This window comes from Leopardus geoffroyi, chromosome D1, assembly GCF_018350155.1.
Source record: "Leopardus geoffroyi isolate Oge1 chromosome D1, O.geoffroyi_Oge1_pat1.0, whole genome shotgun sequence".
NCBI classification, from domain to species: domain Eukaryota; kingdom Metazoa; phylum Chordata; class Mammalia; order Carnivora; family Felidae; genus Leopardus; species Leopardus geoffroyi.
In genome coordinates this window covers 98,994,849-99,013,047 of record NC_059329.1, presented here as the reverse complement: position 1 = coordinate 99,013,047, position 18,199 = coordinate 98,994,849, and the positions used below count along the sequence as shown (strand labels likewise).

The 18,199-nt window shown below is 45.8% G+C and overlaps 1 protein-coding gene across 13 annotated transcripts in view; it reads right to left on the bottom strand.

The window, feature by feature from the left end:
* Positions 1 to 531: 531 nt before the first annotated feature.
* Positions 532 to 18,199, bottom strand: part of ATG13 (autophagy related 13) — a 54,039-nt gene continuing 36,371 nt past the window's right edge. For 4 of the 13 annotated variants that reach the window (XM_045486732.1, XM_045486729.1, XM_045486730.1 and 1 more), the window contains 10 exons: positions 15,528 to 15,568; positions 14,666 to 14,762; positions 14,223 to 14,321; positions 13,341 to 13,434; positions 8,063 to 8,199; positions 6,652 to 6,766; positions 6,018 to 6,095; positions 5,694 to 5,810; positions 5,007 to 5,135; positions 532 to 2,924 (listed from right to left, as the gene is read on the bottom strand). In XM_045486732.1, the coding sequence (XP_045342688.1) occupies positions 2,847 to 2,924; positions 5,007 to 5,135; positions 5,694 to 5,810; positions 6,018 to 6,095; positions 6,652 to 6,766; positions 8,063 to 8,199; positions 13,341 to 13,434; positions 14,223 to 14,321; positions 14,666 to 14,762; positions 15,528 to 15,568 (985 nt within the window). In that variant the 3' untranslated portion in view covers positions 532 to 2,846. Of the gene's footprint in view, positions 2,925 to 5,006; positions 5,136 to 5,693; positions 5,811 to 6,017; positions 6,096 to 6,651; positions 6,767 to 8,062; positions 8,200 to 8,610; positions 8,722 to 9,689; positions 9,789 to 13,340; positions 13,435 to 14,222; positions 14,322 to 14,665; positions 14,763 to 15,527; positions 15,569 to 18,199 lie in introns of all 13 variants that reach the window. The other 9 variants (XM_045486723.1, XM_045486721.1, XM_045486724.1 and 6 more) reach the window with 6 other exon arrangements.

The following is an 18,199-nucleotide window of genomic DNA, read 5'->3' as shown; positions in this document are numbered from 1 at the left end:
AACCCCTTCCCCTGTCTGGTTTGCTCAGCCACAACTCCTCCTAGATCAGCAAACAGATACCAGGCAGCTTGGGAAGCCCCACATTCCCTGTCTGCTTCCACTGGAAACATGGCGGAGACCTGCCAGCTGTTTCTCACTCTGAGCCTCCAGGCTGAGTGCTAGGCAGGGCTGGGCTGGGCTGTGTAGGGGGCAAGAAAGAGCTGATGATGATGCCATGGCCACACTTCATATGCATGTCAACTTCATGCACGTTACCTCACTGACTATTCACAGATAAGCCCTCAAAATGGGAACAGTACAGCCAAGGAAAATGAGACTCCAAGCAGTTTCCTGATTGGCCCCAAGGTTGCACAGCTGCTTGGTGGCCAAGCCCCAAGACAAAACAGCCTGCCTGACTCCAAAGCCACTCTGCACTTCATATCTACTGCTCTTCCCCCACTTCCATGGAGGGGGCCCGTCAGGGACCAGGATCCTCACAGAAGTGGGATGGGGTGGGTTATCTTTTTACAAAACTTGTAGGACAGGAGGCTGTAAAGTACAGAAAAAATTTATTGGAAATTTCTTGAATACATTTTAAACTATAGCTCAATATTTCCAAACAAGGTGGGATGGAGGCGGGGGAGGGACTTTGTCACCTGGAGATGAGTGACGGGTCCCAGCCCTGTCCCAGGGGGTGCTGCAGGAGTCAGTCTAGGGCTCATCCCTGTCACTGTAGGGGGCTGAGGGGCAAGGGCCAGCCTTGACAGTTGCTCTGCTCCTCCCAGGCTCAGCTCAGGTCTCAGCCTCCCTGGCCTTTCACTGATGGGGGTCCTAAAGGAAAGGCTGCTGCCTGCAAAGGCCAACAATTAGGAGCCAAAGAGGAAAATAGCTAACAGGCCGTTCAGTGCTCAGCCTCAGGAGGAGGACAGTGGCTGAGATACTGTGGCAGGATGGGGCTGAGGGCATGGGCAATCAATAGATTACCAGGGCTTCACCCTTCTCAGCACTGGGGCCTTGGGAGTAAGTCTGGATTGGTTTAGCAGGCCATGGGTGCACACTGGCCCAGATAGGAAGGCCATTTGTACACCACTGCTGGGAACATTTCTTTGTGGCAGCAGAATGCATGCAACAGGGGCAGAAGGGCTCCAACTGCCTGAGATGGCATCAGAGCCCACTCCAGCCCTCAGAGCTCAGTCTTGTAGGTGGGACCAGTGTCACATGCATTTACTAACAAGCAGTTAAGGACCACCTGCTCCATTGCAGAACAGCTGCTGCCAATGAATAGCCCAGGTGGGCCAGGAGGAAAGGGGTGGGCCTTGTTTTCCTTGGCCAGGACTGCCAGTTAGGCTGGGAGAGGGACAGATGGTAGGTGGGTGAGGCTAGGCACTTGACTTACTCAAGTAACGATACCTAAAAGGTTAAGTCAATCATATGCCTAGCTTTGGTTTCTCAACAAGGAACCAATCCAGCCAGGAAACCTCAGGGTGGTGTGCAGACCCTGGGATTAAAGAAAGGTGGTGGCCAGGCCCAGGAGGAAGGAGGAAAAGGCCCATAACCCAGCCCTGAGAAACAGGAACAAGTGCCCCCAGAAGGAGGGGCCCCTCCAGCCTTCCCCGTGGCCAAAGCGGGGCACATACAATGCACTGTATGTGCATGGTACAACTCTGGCGAGTTGTACACACAGAGTTGTACACATTTAGCACCCAAGATTTCCTGGGCTGCCAGAATGGAGTCAGTTACTCTGCAGAAGCTGGGAGAGATTCAAGACTCTCACCAGGCATATGTAGGAGTCAAAGGTAAAGCCTGTCGTCAGTTCAAGTGCAGCAATTCTGGGAGGTTCTGTCGCCCCCAGCCAGTCCTATTCTTGGATCCCACCTTGTGTAAATAGGAAGTAAGACCCTCACAGCAGCAACCCAGAACCTGAGGAACCTCCACAGGAGGAGGCCCTACTCCAGGAAGAGGCCCTCCACCTTCCCCAAGTGAAAACATCCTAACCTCAAACATATTTTCTCTATAAAATATCTGATTTCTCTGAAAGTAATAAATATTTACCATGTTTTTTAACCAAGGAGCAGCAACAGGGGGGAAAAGGAGAGAAAAAACTTTTGCTGTGACTCCCAATGACAGAATCCTGGAGACGCAAGATTCTTGTTTCCATGGAGCTGAGGAGCTGCACAGGCAGCCACCAGGGCTGCTCGACCCTCTGCTGAGGGATGGGCTAGCACAACCCTCAAGGGTGGGAATGGCTGACTTTGGAGTTCTCGCCACCTTGGGCAGGAGGCCTGTCATATTGCCAAAAGTATAGGCACAGGGGCGGAGAGAGGGAGAGAAGAAGACACCAAACCAAAAAGGACCAAAAAAAAAAAAAAAAAGAAAAGAAAAAAAGAGGCTGAAGGAGGCCTTCCTTCTTCCTCCCGGTACTGTCTCCTTCTTCTTTCTGCCTCCACACCAGGCTCTGGGCCACCAGTTGGAATGTCAAGTGGTTGACAGTAACGGCAGGTGGACAAGGGGCCAGCTGCAGGGTGGACCCAGGGCAAGGGGTGGGCAGGAAGAACAGGATGACAGCTTTTGTGAAGCAGTTGCTGATGGGCGGTGTAAGCAGACGACCCCGAGGGCCCTTTTGTTAAAAAGCATCTTCCAATCTTCAAGACCAGGGGGTGAGTCCTCTCAAATGCTATCACTGGGTTTGACTGCCGCCATGGAGTCTCCAGGAGGTGCAAAAACAGAGACTTCTGGGTCCCCGTGGGGGAAACCAGCCTTTCCTCCACCTGGAGCAAGATGAGGGATGGGAGCAGCTGATGAGAGGGAGGCTCTGGCTCCTGGGACCACAAAAAGGGGATGCTGCTGGTACTTGAGGACACCAACTTTTACTGCAGAGTTTCTACAAAGGCATCAAATTCTCGGACATTCTTCTCGTGCACAGCCAGCTTCTCTGGTAGTGAGTCCTGTACCGGGAGGGGAGAGAAGAGCTGCTTACTCAGGTAGGGTCTTGAAGAGGCAGCTAGCCCAGGCACCTGAGCTGAAGACAGGGGTGCAGCACAGAGCTCGGCTCAGCAGTGCTGGCTGGTAGAGCAGGAGATGCAGGACAGTGGGGCAGACACTGGACAGAGGGCTTGTGTCCAGCAGGGTTTGTGGGGGGTCAGGGGCTTTAGCAGAACAGTCTAGAGAATGCAAGCAGGCCACACACTAAATGAGCTAGAAAAGGACCATGCCAACAACAGGATGACACAGAGAAATAGACGTGAAGTATCTTTGGCACAGATTAGACTAACACCAGAATAAAACAGTAGGCTTAGCATGCTACAGATTGAAGCTTACAAGAGGTTTCTTCATGGCCTGAGCTGGGCACCAGAATCCTCTGGGGGCACATGAACAAGGTAGTCCCAATCAGGCTCCCAAGAGATTCTGACTCAGCAGGTCTGTGGTGAGGCCTAGGAATCTGTATCTTTACATCAGTTGAGGAAGGGGTGAGTTAGAGAGTTGAGAGAAAACAGTAACAGGAGAAGAAAACAGAACCTGAGGAGTTAAGTTTAACTGCCCTCCAGTATCAAGTATTAATAAAAATTTGACCCTAATCAGGTGCTCTGTCTCCACTGATGAATTTGCATCTGAAGATCGGAATCATCACAGACAGGAGATTTCCTGGCAGGCATGAGGTGCGGTTAAAAGCTTAACATTAGGAGCGCCTGGGTGGCTCAGTTGGTTAAGCGTCTAACTTTGGCTCAGGTCACGCTCTCACGGTTCGTGAGTTTGAGACCCTCGTCGGGCTTGCTGCTGTCAACACAACACATTCCCACCTCAGGCAGAGGGACCCTGACATCTTGTGGCATTACAGTAAGTGGCTAGTTAGGTTTTAACAGGAAACCTGGAGACCAGCAAAGGGAGAGTGAGAGACAGCTAGAGGGAGAGTCAGAGGCCTATCCTGGCTGGCAGCATTCCAAAAACAGTCACAAGAAGCCAGGTCAAACCAGACAGGCCAAATACAAAGAAGGCCAGAGTCCCTGGCCAAGGGAGAAAAGGTATGAAATCCTGCTCCCAAAGACATCCTCTTTCCAAGTAATAAATATTCCATCCCTGGTTAACAGCTGTAAGATTAGAGACTCAGAGGTGCCTGGGTGACTCAGGTGGTTAAACATCTGACTCTTGATCTCAGCTCAGGTCTTGATCTCCAGGGAATGAGTTCAAGCTCTGTGTTGGGCTCTGCACTGGGCCTGAAGCCTACTTTAAAAAAAAAAAAAAAAAGCTAGAAACCCAAACCCTGGAGTGCACAGCTCTCCTTTGAACTCGCTCATTCTCACATCTGGAGAGTGTCCTCCAATAAATTCTTCACTTACACTGCTCAACCACTGTGTCTGGTCCATCTTTGAATTCTTTTCTTGCAACAAGACTAAGACCCTCCAGCGACATCCCAGTGACTCAGTGGAGTCAGGCTCGGTGGAGGCGTCAGGGGCCAGGGGTCTCCCTAGTCCACTGGCAACAGTGGCGTAGGGCACCGAGGCATGCCTCTGCCCTTCGGACACAGGAAATACACAAAGCAGAGATGTGGTAATTACAGCCAGTATCAGGACATCTGGCTAAACACAAGAACCACTAGCTGAGTCAGGAAGGAGCTCTCCGAGGAAAGGGCAAGAACACCAATACTCAGGACCTTGCGTTTCTTCTGCCTGACAAACTGAGCAGCCAAATGCAAGAGCTACTGGAGCCGCGTGGCTTAGTGGCAGCAGCAAGCAGAAGACATCAGGCACCGAACGGCAGGCATGTGTAAGTAATGCTGCGCATGCACAGAAGAGGAGGAAGTCAGCGCAAGCAAGTTCAACATAATGACTGCCAGACACAATGCAAATCTCGAGTGTGATCAACAGAACATAATGATCTAAAGTGTCTCTTTCCTGTTACATGGAGGATGGGAGGTGTGGGAGTGGGGGGAGTAACACGAAGAAACTTCTAGGCTTTTGGAGCAGGAATGGCCATCAAAAGAGGAGACGAGGTCAGAGGATGAGGTACGGCAGGGGAAGGAGTTTTCATACCAAGTCTTCAGCCATGGACTGTGCCCCGATATCTATGGAGAGGCTGCTCAGCTGAGGGGGATTTTGAAATTCACGATAGAAGGTCCCCAAATCCATCGGAAGAATGTCATCTTTAGAAAAAGCCGGTTTCTTCGAAAACAAGACAGACTCAGTTTAGCTTGTCTTAGATCACAAAGGAAAATCAGGGGAGAGAAGCTATGAATGACCCTCTTCCCTTCCAGTAATCATCAAAGAAAGGATTCCTCCAGGCTCATCTTTGGAAGAGGAATCGTTATACCCTTCTCTTCTGGGCAGCTGAAACCTACCTCTGGTGATAACACCCCTCTCCCCTGGGAAGGTTTATGTCCCCTTCCCTTAAATTCCTTTCCTTAGCAAAAGGCCATCTAATCAGGCAGGAATAGGACCTACAGGGATACGCCTGGCAAATCCCCATTTAGAGTTGAATTCCAACCAATAACATGGCACAAAACGCCTTCTTGTTCATGGACCTTCAAATGTGTCCCCAAGCAGGATATGAGGGCAGGTTCCCCATTTGAACTGCACAGCCAAGTGCCCACCTGTCCCATCCCCACTGTCTATACCAGGCCATCTGATCCCTGTGAAGGATGTCCTGTCCAAGGGCCCTGGATGCTTCTAGGTTTATCTACCCTATGGCAGCAAAGGTCAAGAAAGGTGATGGTAACTTACGAAGTCGATCATAACAAAGTCATCGTGGGTATTGCCACTGCTACCCCCACTGGAGCCATCAGAGTGCAGGCTGCCCTGGAGAGGAGATTCAGTCTCTGGGGAATCTGGAGGATTCACCTGTTTCAGAATAAGGTGGAGGTAGGGGCTGGTTCCATGCACAGGTGCAAGTTGTTGTTAATAATCAAGGGTTTTGTAAGAGACCCAACAATGGCTGAAAATGTGTTAAGACCAAGAGCATGGCTGGCTGATGGTCTGTGGAGGAACAGTAACTCACCCAGGAAGATGATAAGCACAACACCATCTTACCATCAAAGGGGGACTTACCATGGGATCGGCATCCTCCAACTCCAAATTCTTGGGAGCAAACATGGCAAAGGGTATGTCCAAACTGGTCAGGGTCACCTGAAGAGACAGAAACGTTACTGTCCATCCCTGCCCCAGCCTACAGGCTTCCTCAGAGGTGGCCAGAAGCCTGCACGTTCAGTAGATTAGCACACCCACGCTGACCATGCTGATCTCAGGTTCCTGTCGGAGATCCCCAAATCTCCTCCACCTCCCACCATACGCCCACAGCACAAACAGGGGTAGGATTCCCCAAGACCCCGGGAAGCAACTTTGAAAGCCTGACCCACAGTGACTCAGTAACAACCAACGGTTGTGCACTGGCAGAGCTGGGGTGGAACTTCCTATTTTGAGTAAGGCTGAGGCACTGACACTTCAGTGCAATGTGTCTATACCAAATGGTGCCTAGTCTCCTTCTCCTTTGGGAGGCTTAAAAGATCACAGAACAACAGCTCTGAACTTCTCTGGAGGGGTGTCACAGGTTATTAACCCTCTTCACAAAAAATTCACACACACACACACACACACAATTTTAGGGGTCACACAGACCCCAGGTTAAGAGCCCTGCCCCTAAGAGCTCAGACATTCTCACAGGTGGCAGTGTCAGAAAAATCACCTGGTTGATGGGCTTGTTGACAAAAGCCCCCACTTTTCGGACAAAGATGGTTTCCAAGACATCATGGGGGGAAGCCCGGCCCTCACTGCTGTTTGATACAGTTTCAGTATCCTCGCTGGAGAAGAAAAGATAGTGTTGTTACTCTGGCACAGCAGAGCCTACTTGGCTCCCCATAAACCCACCGTCCAGCATAGGACCGGCCACTGGCCCACCAACATGGGAAATGGCAAGGAGCTCAAGGTGGGGAGGAGAACTGTGCAGTCTAAGCAGACTCTTGGACACCAGCCAGCAAGGAAGACCAGAACAGAGGAAAGGCCTGAGCTTTGATGACCAACATTAAGAACCCCTCACCTTACAGAGATAGGTTCCTCTATCTCTAGCTATCCCAGACATGCCCCAGGAGTCAAGGCTCAGAAAACTAGAGTGTAAAATGACTACCAGGATCTTCCTTTGATTATCTGACAGGGGGAGGGATAAAAGGATGGAAGTTTGGGAAACCAGGAATGAAAGTATTTTTCCTGATGGTGGCACAAAAATATCTTCTCAAATAATTTCCCTCCCACTGCTCCACTGTGGGAATGAACAAAATTTTTTTTCTATTATCCCAAAGTTCATTTAGGATGCAGTGGGGCAATCCACATCATCATCTCTGGGGCCTTGTGGTCAAGGGAGGGCAGGGCAGGACAGCCTCATCTTCCCATGGGAGAGCTCGGAGTGTAGGAACAAGGAGCTCAGCTTGCGCCCAGCCATTTTGTGAGCTAAGTGTTCTTTGGCAAATTACTTAACCCTCTGAGATCCTCTCATCTTTGAAAGAGCAGTAACAGTGGTGATTTGTGCAGAGTGGGATCATGAAAACTTTCATGTTCTACCTAACCAATGTCTCCTTAATTTGAAATCTACAGAATTAATCACTTCTGTGATCAGAAAAGACAAACATTTTAAGAAATTTTAATGAGGAAAGCAGTTATTTCTAAAGAATCTCCAGGAGATACTAACATAGCAGACAGAAAAAAAAAAAAAAAAAAAAAATCAATCCTAACTACCACCATAGATACAGTATGGCCCCAAACGTCAGGATTATAGCAAACACCCTGCTCTGGTCCTCAGGAAACACTGAAGGTGGACCCCAAGGGAATAAATCTTGGGGTAAAATAAAAAACCTATCTGAAAGGTCCCTTCAGTGGATGAAGGTGCTAAGAACTAGGCCCCTGTTGTTGGCTGTAACAGCAAACCCAGGGCAGCTTCCTTACATACCAGCTGCAATATGTTGAGAACTTTAAGAGTTCCACATTTGGGGCATAAATGTCAAGCCCGAGGCAATGGTGAAAGCTACTCTTTACTGACAACGGATAAGCACGTGTGTTGGGGGGATGGGCCCCTGCTGACCAGAGCAATCAACACGTGAACCCACCTGCTGGAAGGTGTGGCAGCACAGCGGGCCCCATCAGAAGGGGTGTAGGTCGCCAATCTCTCCTGGTCGGCCTGAGCACCGTGTGCAGGCTGGTTGGGAGCGAGGGGTACCCCACCTTCCTTCCCAGGAACCATGAGCTTTGGGGGGAAATGGAAAAATACAGCGAATAATGGCAGTGTCAGGCAGAAGGGGATCCAGTCCTAGCATCATGGTAGCTGCTTTTGAGCTTTTCCACCACCAATGCTGCCACCAAGTGGGCAGGAAACCTTGGATCTGTGTCCTCTCTGGGACTCCGCTAAGGGGAGACATGCATGGTAAGGAGTACAGAGGAAAGGAAAGAGAGGGAGAAAACACTAGAAGCCCTTCTTTCCTTTCGGAACTCTCGGAGGCCCTTCGTCTTGGAGTCACCTCTGGTCCTCTAAAGTTACAGACGAGCTTTGCTTCAGAGCACTTAGAATAACACTGGGGTCTCAAGAGGCCCCTCAACTGCCTCAGGGCAGGGGAGGTAGCACAGGAACCCTCAGGGTCTTCCCCATCTTGAAAAATACCTGGTGAGGGTGTGTGGCGTTTAAGCCAGCAGCAAACACTACTGGGTAAGCCAGGTCAGCTGATCCAACGCCCAGGGCAGCAGGCTGATAGGAAAGGCGAGAGCTTGAGAGCTAAGCAAGAGAAAAAACAAAGAGGGGCAGAGGAAAGGAGGAGGAAAAACGAGGCAATCCTAGAGTATGACTAATGATGAAGATCGTGGAGAAGTAAGGAATAGATCCCAGCCCACATCCTCACAGTGCAGGGGGCCTGACATAAGGGTTAAAGATAGACCAGGCCATCACTTTTTAGCTAAGAAAACAGACTTGTTTGCAGTGGGATTGAGATTCCCGGGCCTGCAGCCTTTCAAAGGCCTCAAATGAGTTCCCTGCTCCCTTTTCCCAGGGACTCAGCTGTTTAGTAGGTTTCTGGCCCAGCAGATTGTGGAATATGAGCCCAGGCAGAACCTGCAGCCAGTCATTGGTTTCTCCCAGGTCATTCTATTTTCTCCTTTGTCCTTGAGGTCCCTTTGAAACAGAAGGCATCTTCTCTAATCACACCCTCTATCACCCCTCGGAATGGGAGGGTTCCTATTTATATTGAAAAAGAAAGAATGACACTCTTGGATTGTTTATTTGGAAATAAGATATAAATAACTCCATGTATTTTTTACATCAATGGCAGAGGATGGGCAAACGAGAAATCCTATTTTGGGCTGCTGTGCTATGGCTGCGTCCTGTTAAGAATCAATTACCAAGCCTCAAATAACCCCCAGAACACTTGGGGACTTTTACATAACTATACCCTGTACTTTATTTATAATTTTTAAATAAAAAGATGCCGAGGCACCTGGGTGGCTCAGTCGGTTAAGCATCCGACGTTGGCTCAGGTCATGATCTCACGATTTGTGAGTTCAGGCCCCGTGTCAGGCTCTGTGCTGACAGCTCAGAGCCTGGAGCCTGCTTCAGATTCTGTGTCTCCCTCTCTCTCTCTATCCCTCCCCCGCTCGCGCTCACTCTATCAAAAATAAATACACATTAAAAATTTTTTCAAATAAAAAGATGCCATCTGATTATATCCCCTTCTCCCAGTATGGACTCACTTGATGGGAAAAGGCCAGTCCTGCCATGGGGACCCTCAGAGTGTCCGTCACCACAGGAGTAGGGGTCTGAAAATGTGCCTTTGTGACAGTAAACACACACTGTGCACAGACACACACAGAGACAGGAGAAACAAAAAGAAAAAAAGAAAAGGGACTTGAGAAAGAAGTGAAAAAAACTCCGGAAGGGGCGGCAGCAACAGGGGCTGAAATGCACACTGGAAGTCAGGAATGAAGTGGGGAGAAAGCTGCATGGATGCCTTCCTAAAAGGGCAGCCTGGAAGGGTCTGAAGAAGAGACATTTGTCCCAAGGGGCTCCACTGCATGCTTGTCTCCTTGATGAGCAGGTGGAAAACAAAGTTGAGTCAAGCTGGATTGACTTGGCAAAACAGGGAAACCTGCACCAAGCATTAGTGTGTCCTTAGTCAAAAGCAGGTGGAAGGGTGTTAGAGAGTGGTCTCCAGCAGGAAGGGCCCAAGAGCAGGTGCAAGGCGTGCTGAGGATGAATGAAGATGTTGAGGTTACAATGCTAGACTGAAGGCCTTTTGCTGGGGACCCAGAATCTGCAGGGGCAGGTTGAAACAACTGACATTTGTTGGCTGGAACTTGAAGATGCTCAGGAACCCACCTGCATACTTTACTATACCATCCCAGGCAGGATAAAGGGGTGTGTACAGGTGTAGGCGTGTGTGTGTGTGTGTGTGTGTGTGTGTGTGTGTGTGTGTGTGTGTGTGTGTGTTTTACAGCCCCAGATGGTGAAGGACAACTTGATGCAGTAAAAGCTGGAGCACTTTCAAAACTCTTAGATTTCAAAGCTAATTATGATTATTTCGGGTCTTGCTGTTCCATGTCTTACCAATTAGCTAGTCAGTGCTTAGAACTGGAGGTTGGACCTGAAATCACAGTGGCAGGTTCAGGGTCACAACTATTTCTTGACTCAACTCTGTGCCCACATGACACAATGGTCCTTATTTTGTGGGGAAAACAAACACCACATTAACATGCATTTACCGGACTCTAGCAAAAAGCTAGAAGTTGTTGAACAATGATGCAATTCCCTAGGCTAAATCAAGGAAGAAACCATTTCAACACTTACAGGAATGAGACCTGCTGGCAAAGGATTTTATCTCTCTGTTCTACCATTAAGGTTCAAAATGAATACTGCTGCACCAAACTGTACCAGCCTTGACTAGAGGTACTCAGAGGGTAGTGACAGGGCTCACCCATGGGATGCTCAGTGTTGATAAGAACTTGGCATGATCTACTTTCAAACTGTGACAAGACACAGCAGGCAACTGATACCATGAGAAAGATAGGCTCCTCTTACGTAGGTCAACCAACCGTGCAAAGACGAGATCAGGAACTACTTAACTTCCCCTTACTTTTGGGGTCGGGTCAAATTTCCACTGTATCCAAGAAAGACAAACTGATTTGTTAAGACCCAACCTCACCATCTTATCTCCCAAGTCACAATTTCATTTACTGTTTATGAATTTATCACTTGTATAATAAAACTTCAATGAACACCAAACTTGACATATTCACATTTTGATTATCTAAAAAATAATCTACTTCCATTAATGTGCTCTAGTGGGCCTTCCCCTCTTTTGTGGTCTGTATTGCTCTATGTCAGTAAGTGTTCCAGAAGCTACCCTCTCCCAGAGCAAAGGTGACACTCATGCCTACATACATTTATGGGGGAGGGGGAAGGGAGTAACAGTTCTCACCCCCCCAAACTTAACTGTCTAGGCAGCTTTACAAGAACCTCCTTAGCTCTAAATGGGAACAGCAGAAATAGTAGTGACCCATGGATTTCATAATTTCCTTTACAAAAGGCATTAATCTAGCTTTTGTGTCTAACTTCTGCTTTTGAAACAGATCAGAACCATAATTTTAATCCAGTATCTCCTAAAAACTTAGAATGAAATAAATTTAAATATTTTCTTTTTTTTTTTTTTTGAGAGAGAGAGAGGGCAAGCAGAGGAGGGGCAGAGGGAGGGACAGAATCTTAAGCAGGTTCCACACCTAGCGCTTCTAAATATTTTAATTAAAAAACACAGGGGGTCCCTGAGTGGCTCAGTCAGTTAAGCATCTGACTTCAGGTCACTATCTCACGGTTTCTGAGTTCAAGCTTCACATCAGGTTATGTGCTGTCAGCATGGAGCCTACTTTGAATCCTCTGTCTCCCTCTCTCTGCCCCTCCCTGGCTCACATGCTCGCTCTCTCTCTCTCTCAAAAATAAATACACATTAAAAAAAGAATGGTTTCCAAAAAAACCCACAGAAAATAAAAATTTATGTATGGGTAGTGAATTAATTTGTTGGGCTTCCCAAACAAAATGGTGAAAGGCAGAGGTGCCTGGGTGGCTTAGTCAGTTGAGTGTCCAACTCTTGATTTCAGCTCAGGTCATGATCTCATGGTTGTGGGATCAAGCCATGCATGAGCACTCCATGCTGAGCATGGAGTCTGCTTGACATTTTCTTTCTCTCCCTCTGCACCTCTCCCCCACTTGTGTGCTCTCTCTCTAAAAAAACAAACAAAAAAAAAAAACCCCTGAAAATATCAATCAATAAAGTGTAAAATTAAAAAATGGTGAAAGGGGATAATCTGGGACTAATTCAGAGGAACAGAGAACTGAATTAGGTCTAGAAGTAAGTGTCTAATATGAGAGTCAGAGAGGAGAGGAGCGACAGAGACGAAGAGCAGGCAGACCAGCTAGTTGCAAAGCCATGAGGTGGGAGACGGATGAGTCGGGGTGGAAGGGAAGAAACACACCCTGAAGTTCAGTCATCGGGCAACAAACAACTTCTTGGCTGAAGCAGACTTGTATCACATACGTTATACAATAAGGCCACACAGGCATGTCCACTGGGAAGCTGGGAACACTGGAGCCTGTGTTTCACTGAAACTGGGTTTGACTCAAGTGGAAAAGTTAATGGTTAAAAATGTTCACATAGGGGGCACCTGGGTGGCTCAGTCTGTTACGTGTCCGACTCTTGATCTCGGCTCAGGTCATGATTTCACGGTTCGTGAGATCAGGCCCCACACTGGGCTCTGCACTGACATGGAAGAAGACCCTGCTTGGGATTCTCTTTCTTCCTCTCTCTCTGCCCCTCCACCGTGCTCATGCTCTTTCTCTCAAAAAAATAAACATTTAACAACAACACCACAAATGTACAGATAAAGAATGCAGATAGCCAGAAATTTGTGTCAACCGTTGCAAAAACTGACCTGATGGCTTCTTACTGGCATTTTATGCTAAATAATTATTGGCTTTTTCTGTGCTCTTTCCATTATTAGGAACCATATTTACCACTTCAAAAGTGAACTGGCTACCAAATTAACAAGTGTAGGGTAGAATATCTCTCTGGTATTGGCGTGCATTTGGAATCCTGTGACTAATTTTCTAAGGAATTTTAAGATGTCTCCAGGAAAGTAAAGGTTACGTGTAATCTTGCAGGTTAAGAATGGTTATAGATCAGAAACACTGAAATATTACCTGCTGGACAAGAAGGCTCTCCCTCACCTCTCAAAGTAATCCTCTAGAAACAATCACCACCACCACCAAAAGAGACTGTATCTAAATTCTGACACCATTTCATAAGGCCCATATATGTACAAACTACAGCTACCCCAGAACCTGTTTCCCCCTACCTGGGAAGGAGGGGAGGTGGAGAAAGAGGTGGTACACACTTCTTGAGAATCTTCCACAGAAGGATATGTTCCTCCAGTGTCCTCACCAGCAGTTCTATGACAGGGGGGAAATAAATCATGAATTTTATTGTGATGGCAGTTGATTGCAGAAAGGATACAAAGGGAGGTTAGATATGGATGCAATAGTGACAAGAACTGTTTCAGGTGGAGCTCACTCTGGCAAGAGAGACCATAAGGTTGAGTCCTTGATAATTTCAAATATTTAGAGGTTGACCAAGCTTTTTATTTTTAACACAAACACCTTACCTGACATATCATTTGAGAATATTTTCTTAAGCCTGACCAGTGTAGGGCCAAAGAATTGTTAGCAACAGAGATGCAGTGAAACAAAAGTCTAGACTCAAAAGACAAACTTATCCAACTTCAAGAGTCCTTCACATAAAGGCAGTATCCTTCCTGATACACATCTGTTCCAACCTCTATAGAATTCTGTTTTCTGGGATGTAGGCCTGAAGAATTTGATTCTAATGTATAACTGAACGGTGCCAATGATGACCAGAAAACCATTTAATTTGTGAAGGATATTCTGTTAATTACTGCCACTTTTGTAGTCTCTAAGGAAAATCAAATTGAAAGTCAAATCACTGCCATCAAAATCCAAAATGTCCAAGAATTTTTCTGAGATAGTTTGTATATTCCAAGTCTTGATGTGCCTTATAGGTAGCAGCAAGAAGGGAAGCTAACCGCTCCATTTCTCTCCATGTGGGGTTTCCATCACTGCCTCTGCCCACTAATGAATGCTGATGAAGGTGCGCTCTGTACCTGCAAGATGAATACTTCTCCCTAGCTGCAGTTTGGGAAAGTACCTTTCACATTCCTCACCTGTAATTGCAGGGGTGCATAGGTGAGGAGCTGGGATACGGACGGTCCACAAAGTGATCAATGATAATCCCCATGATAGGTGGGGTCCTCTCAAATTGCCTGTAATGCAATAAGGAGATCACAATATTTGTTAGAATGCCTTGCCGGCCCCCCTGAAGTTTTCAGAGGACCCCTCACCTTATAACTATAGGTAGGAACCATCAGAGCCTTACCTATTGTATCCGTAAATATAAACCACAACTCTACATTAGTGGCTCTGACACGCTCAGATTCTCCAATCTGGAACCTGGGCTCTCTCTCAATTTTATTCTTCAGAAGGGGACTGATTTCAGCAATGGCAAAGCTGAACTGTAGGCTTAGCCATGGAGTTTGGGGGAAAAACAAACTTTAATATCTTTAACATCTTTGGAAGACTCCTTTGGGTTCCAAGGCTCTTTCCTCACCTGGTAGACATAAATGCCAAGTTAATTCTGTAAGCACAAGAAAGAGTGATGGTGCCCACAGGGGTGCCTACTGTCCCAACACGCACTGTCTGGAAACCTAGGAGAAGAAAGAAATAATTAGCTTTTCGCCAGAGAATACGGACACTGTCCCCAGTTTGTCTTTCCCTGAATCATTCAGCCTATCATACAATCTCTGGCATTATCTACTTAGTATCATGAGTGCAGCTGCCTCAATTTCTCATATATATATTTTTTTCTTTTGATTTATGTTGACCTATATTGGAAGGGAAAACACCATTCTATTTACAGATAAACCTACCTTCAAAGAGACAAAACAACTGTTTGTCCTAAAGTTTGAGCAAATCCTAACCATCCTGGCCCAAATATGTCATGTGCCCAGTGAGACAGTAAAGGGCCCTCAGGGTTTGTCACACAAACACCTTAGTTTACGTAGGTGCAGAAGTAACTGCACTTCTATTCATGTTCCCATCCAGAACTAAGTACAGAAAAGAGGTGGGGACTTGCAGACAATACTTCCAACAAAGCTTTCTGGTTTTCTTGGTTTCATTTCCAGTTTTTCAAAATTGCTTATGCTCATCAGAAACATTTAACATGCTTATAGAAAATCAGGAAAACAGACAATAGTATAAAGAGTAAGAAAGAATACTGAGTTACTAGAACTTGGGGGAAAATCATTCATTCATTCCCTGGCAACTCTTTGGACTACTTACATGTTTTTTCCTTACTCATATCACACATACTAAAATCACAAGCTACGTATTATTACACGCAGCATCCAAACCCATCTCTGAAGTCAGGAGGGCTCTGAACACTACAAGTGTTTTTCACCTGTGATACATACCTTCTCCTAAACCATTCAGCTGAACTTCCCCAAAATATATCCTTAGGAAAGAAAGAAAAGGAAATGATTCTTTATTCTAAGGGCCTCTATAGCCCGAACACCTAGAAACAAAACAAACAGAACAAACCCTCCCTTTCTTATTTTCACGAACACCTCTCTTAATGGAGGAATAATATTACTGTTTCAATAAAGCTGCAGGCATAGGAATGTAAATGGAAAGAACTGGTTAAGAAATGAGGAAAATAGGGGCGCCTGAGTGTCTCAGTCAGTTAAGCATTTGACTTCAGCTCAGGTCATGATCTCACAGCTCCGCTTGTGGGTTCAAGCCCCGTGTTGGGCTCTGTGCTGACAGCTCAGAGCTTGGATCCTTCTTCAGATTCTCTGTCTCCGTCTCTCTCTGCCCCCTCTCCTGCTTGTGCTCCGTCTCTCTCTCAAAAATAAATAAATATTAAAAAAAAAAAGAAATGAGGAAAATAATAAATTGAGTCTGCAATTTCAGTTTCTTCTTCCTGTTCCTGCAATGTACTTTTTAAAAAATTTTAAAGTGTTGGGGGGCCTGGGTGGCTCAGTCGGTTGAGTGTCCGACTTCCACTAGGGTCATGATCTCACCGTTTGTGAGTTCGAGCCCCGCATCAGGCTCTGAGCTCTTAGCTCAGAGCCTGGAGCCTGCTTCGTATTCTGTGTCTCCCTCTCTCTCTGCTCCTCCCCTGCTCACACACTGTCTCTCTCTCAAAAATAAATAAAGATTAAAAAAAAAATTTTTTTTTTTAATTTTAAAGTGTTTATTTTATTTTTGAGAGAGTGATAGAGCATGAACAGAGATCTCACTCACAGATGTGAGATCATGACCTGAGCTGAAGTCAGATGCTTAACCAACTGAGCCACCCAGGCTCCCTTCCTGCCATGTATTTTTAAAGTATAACTACTGGGAAATAAATACTATAGAAATAAGGTTGGCAAATAGATCTGGAACTACTATTAGAAAGTACTAGGCTTTTTTTTTTTTTTTTTTAGGTATGTTCAACATACAAAATTATATTAGTATCAGATGTAAATATAATGATTAAATATTTAGTTACATTACAAATTATCACAGTAAGTCTAGTTAATATCCATCACCATACAGACAGAAGCTTTTTTCCTTGTGATGAGAACACTGAAGATCTCCTTTCTTAGCAACTTTCAAATATGCAATAGAAGGTACCAGATTTTGAAGAGTGGTCTTCAATTAATGGGAGTTCTCCATGCTTGTCACAAGTCATTCCAAAGTGAACACACTAGAGCACCATGGGGTGCCTGGGTGGCTCAGTCGGTTAAGTGTCCGACCCTTGATTTCAGCTCAGGCCGTGATCTCATGGTTGGTAGTCCAGGCCTCGCACTGGGCTCTGTATTGTCAGTGCTTCAGATCTTCTGTCTTCCTTTCACTCTGCCCTTCCCCAGCTCACACAATCTCTCTCTCTCTCTCAAAAATAAATAAACTTAAAAAAATTAGGAAATCTTTCCCACTGTAGAATAATTACATAAGACTATTCTGAAAATATAAAGATAGAAGCACAGCAGAACCTTTCTTTGAATTGCCCTGGGAAGGCCTATCTATATTAGCTAAAAGTCTGAGCTATAAAACATTACAAACTATACTACATAACATTATATTTTTCAAGTAATGTTAAAAATTAAACACAGACATGGCAGTTTGTTCAATTAAACGCTAAGCTCTAACAATGTATAAAGCCCTATGGTTAGGTGTTAGGCATGAGATAAGGAGAATGTAAGGATGAGATTCAGGATAAATCTGAAGCCTAGGACTCACAAATTATAATCTGGAATGGGAGAAAAGAAATGTATATAAATATCTGAAATACATGCACCAAAGTGACAGATACCATAAAACAGGGGTCAGCAAACTTTCGTAAAAAGGAGCATATATTTTAGGCTTGTGGGCCATATAGTCTGAAGCAGACTACTCAGCTTTGCTGTTGTCCTGCAAAAGTAGCCACTGATAATACACAAATGAAAGGGGTGGCTGGGTTCTAAAATAACTTTTATTTTGCAGTACCTGGCTGGCTCAGGTGAATCTTGGGGTCATGAGTTCGAGCCCCATATTGAGTCTTTTGTAGAGATTATTAAAAAAAAAAAAAAAAACTTAAAAAAATAATAAAATAACTTTATCTATAAAAACAAACAGATGGTCTGCTGCCCACAGTTTACTGATTCCTGCCATAAAGTAATACAGGAATGATGTCAATGAAATGCTGCAAACATATTTTGCTAGTAACCTTCTAATAAAAAAATATTCAGTACCCATTTGGGGTCACCTGGGTGGTTCAGTCAGTTAAGCATCCGATTCTTGATTTTGGCTCAGGTCATGAGCTCACTGTTGTGGGGTCACACCCTATGTCAGCTCCCCCGCTGGGCATGGAGGCTGCTTGGAATTCTTTCTCTCCCTCTCCCTTAGCCCCTCCCTGCCTGTGTTCTGGCTCTCTCAAAAACAAAACAAAACAAAACAAAACAAAACAAAACAAAACAAACCCTAAAAAAAACCACACACACACACACACACACACACACACACACACACACACACACCAAAAAAACCTCAATACCCATCTGAATATTGGGTACAGTGTTCTAAGTAACCTAATTATCTAACCTTTTTCTTGACTATATATTTT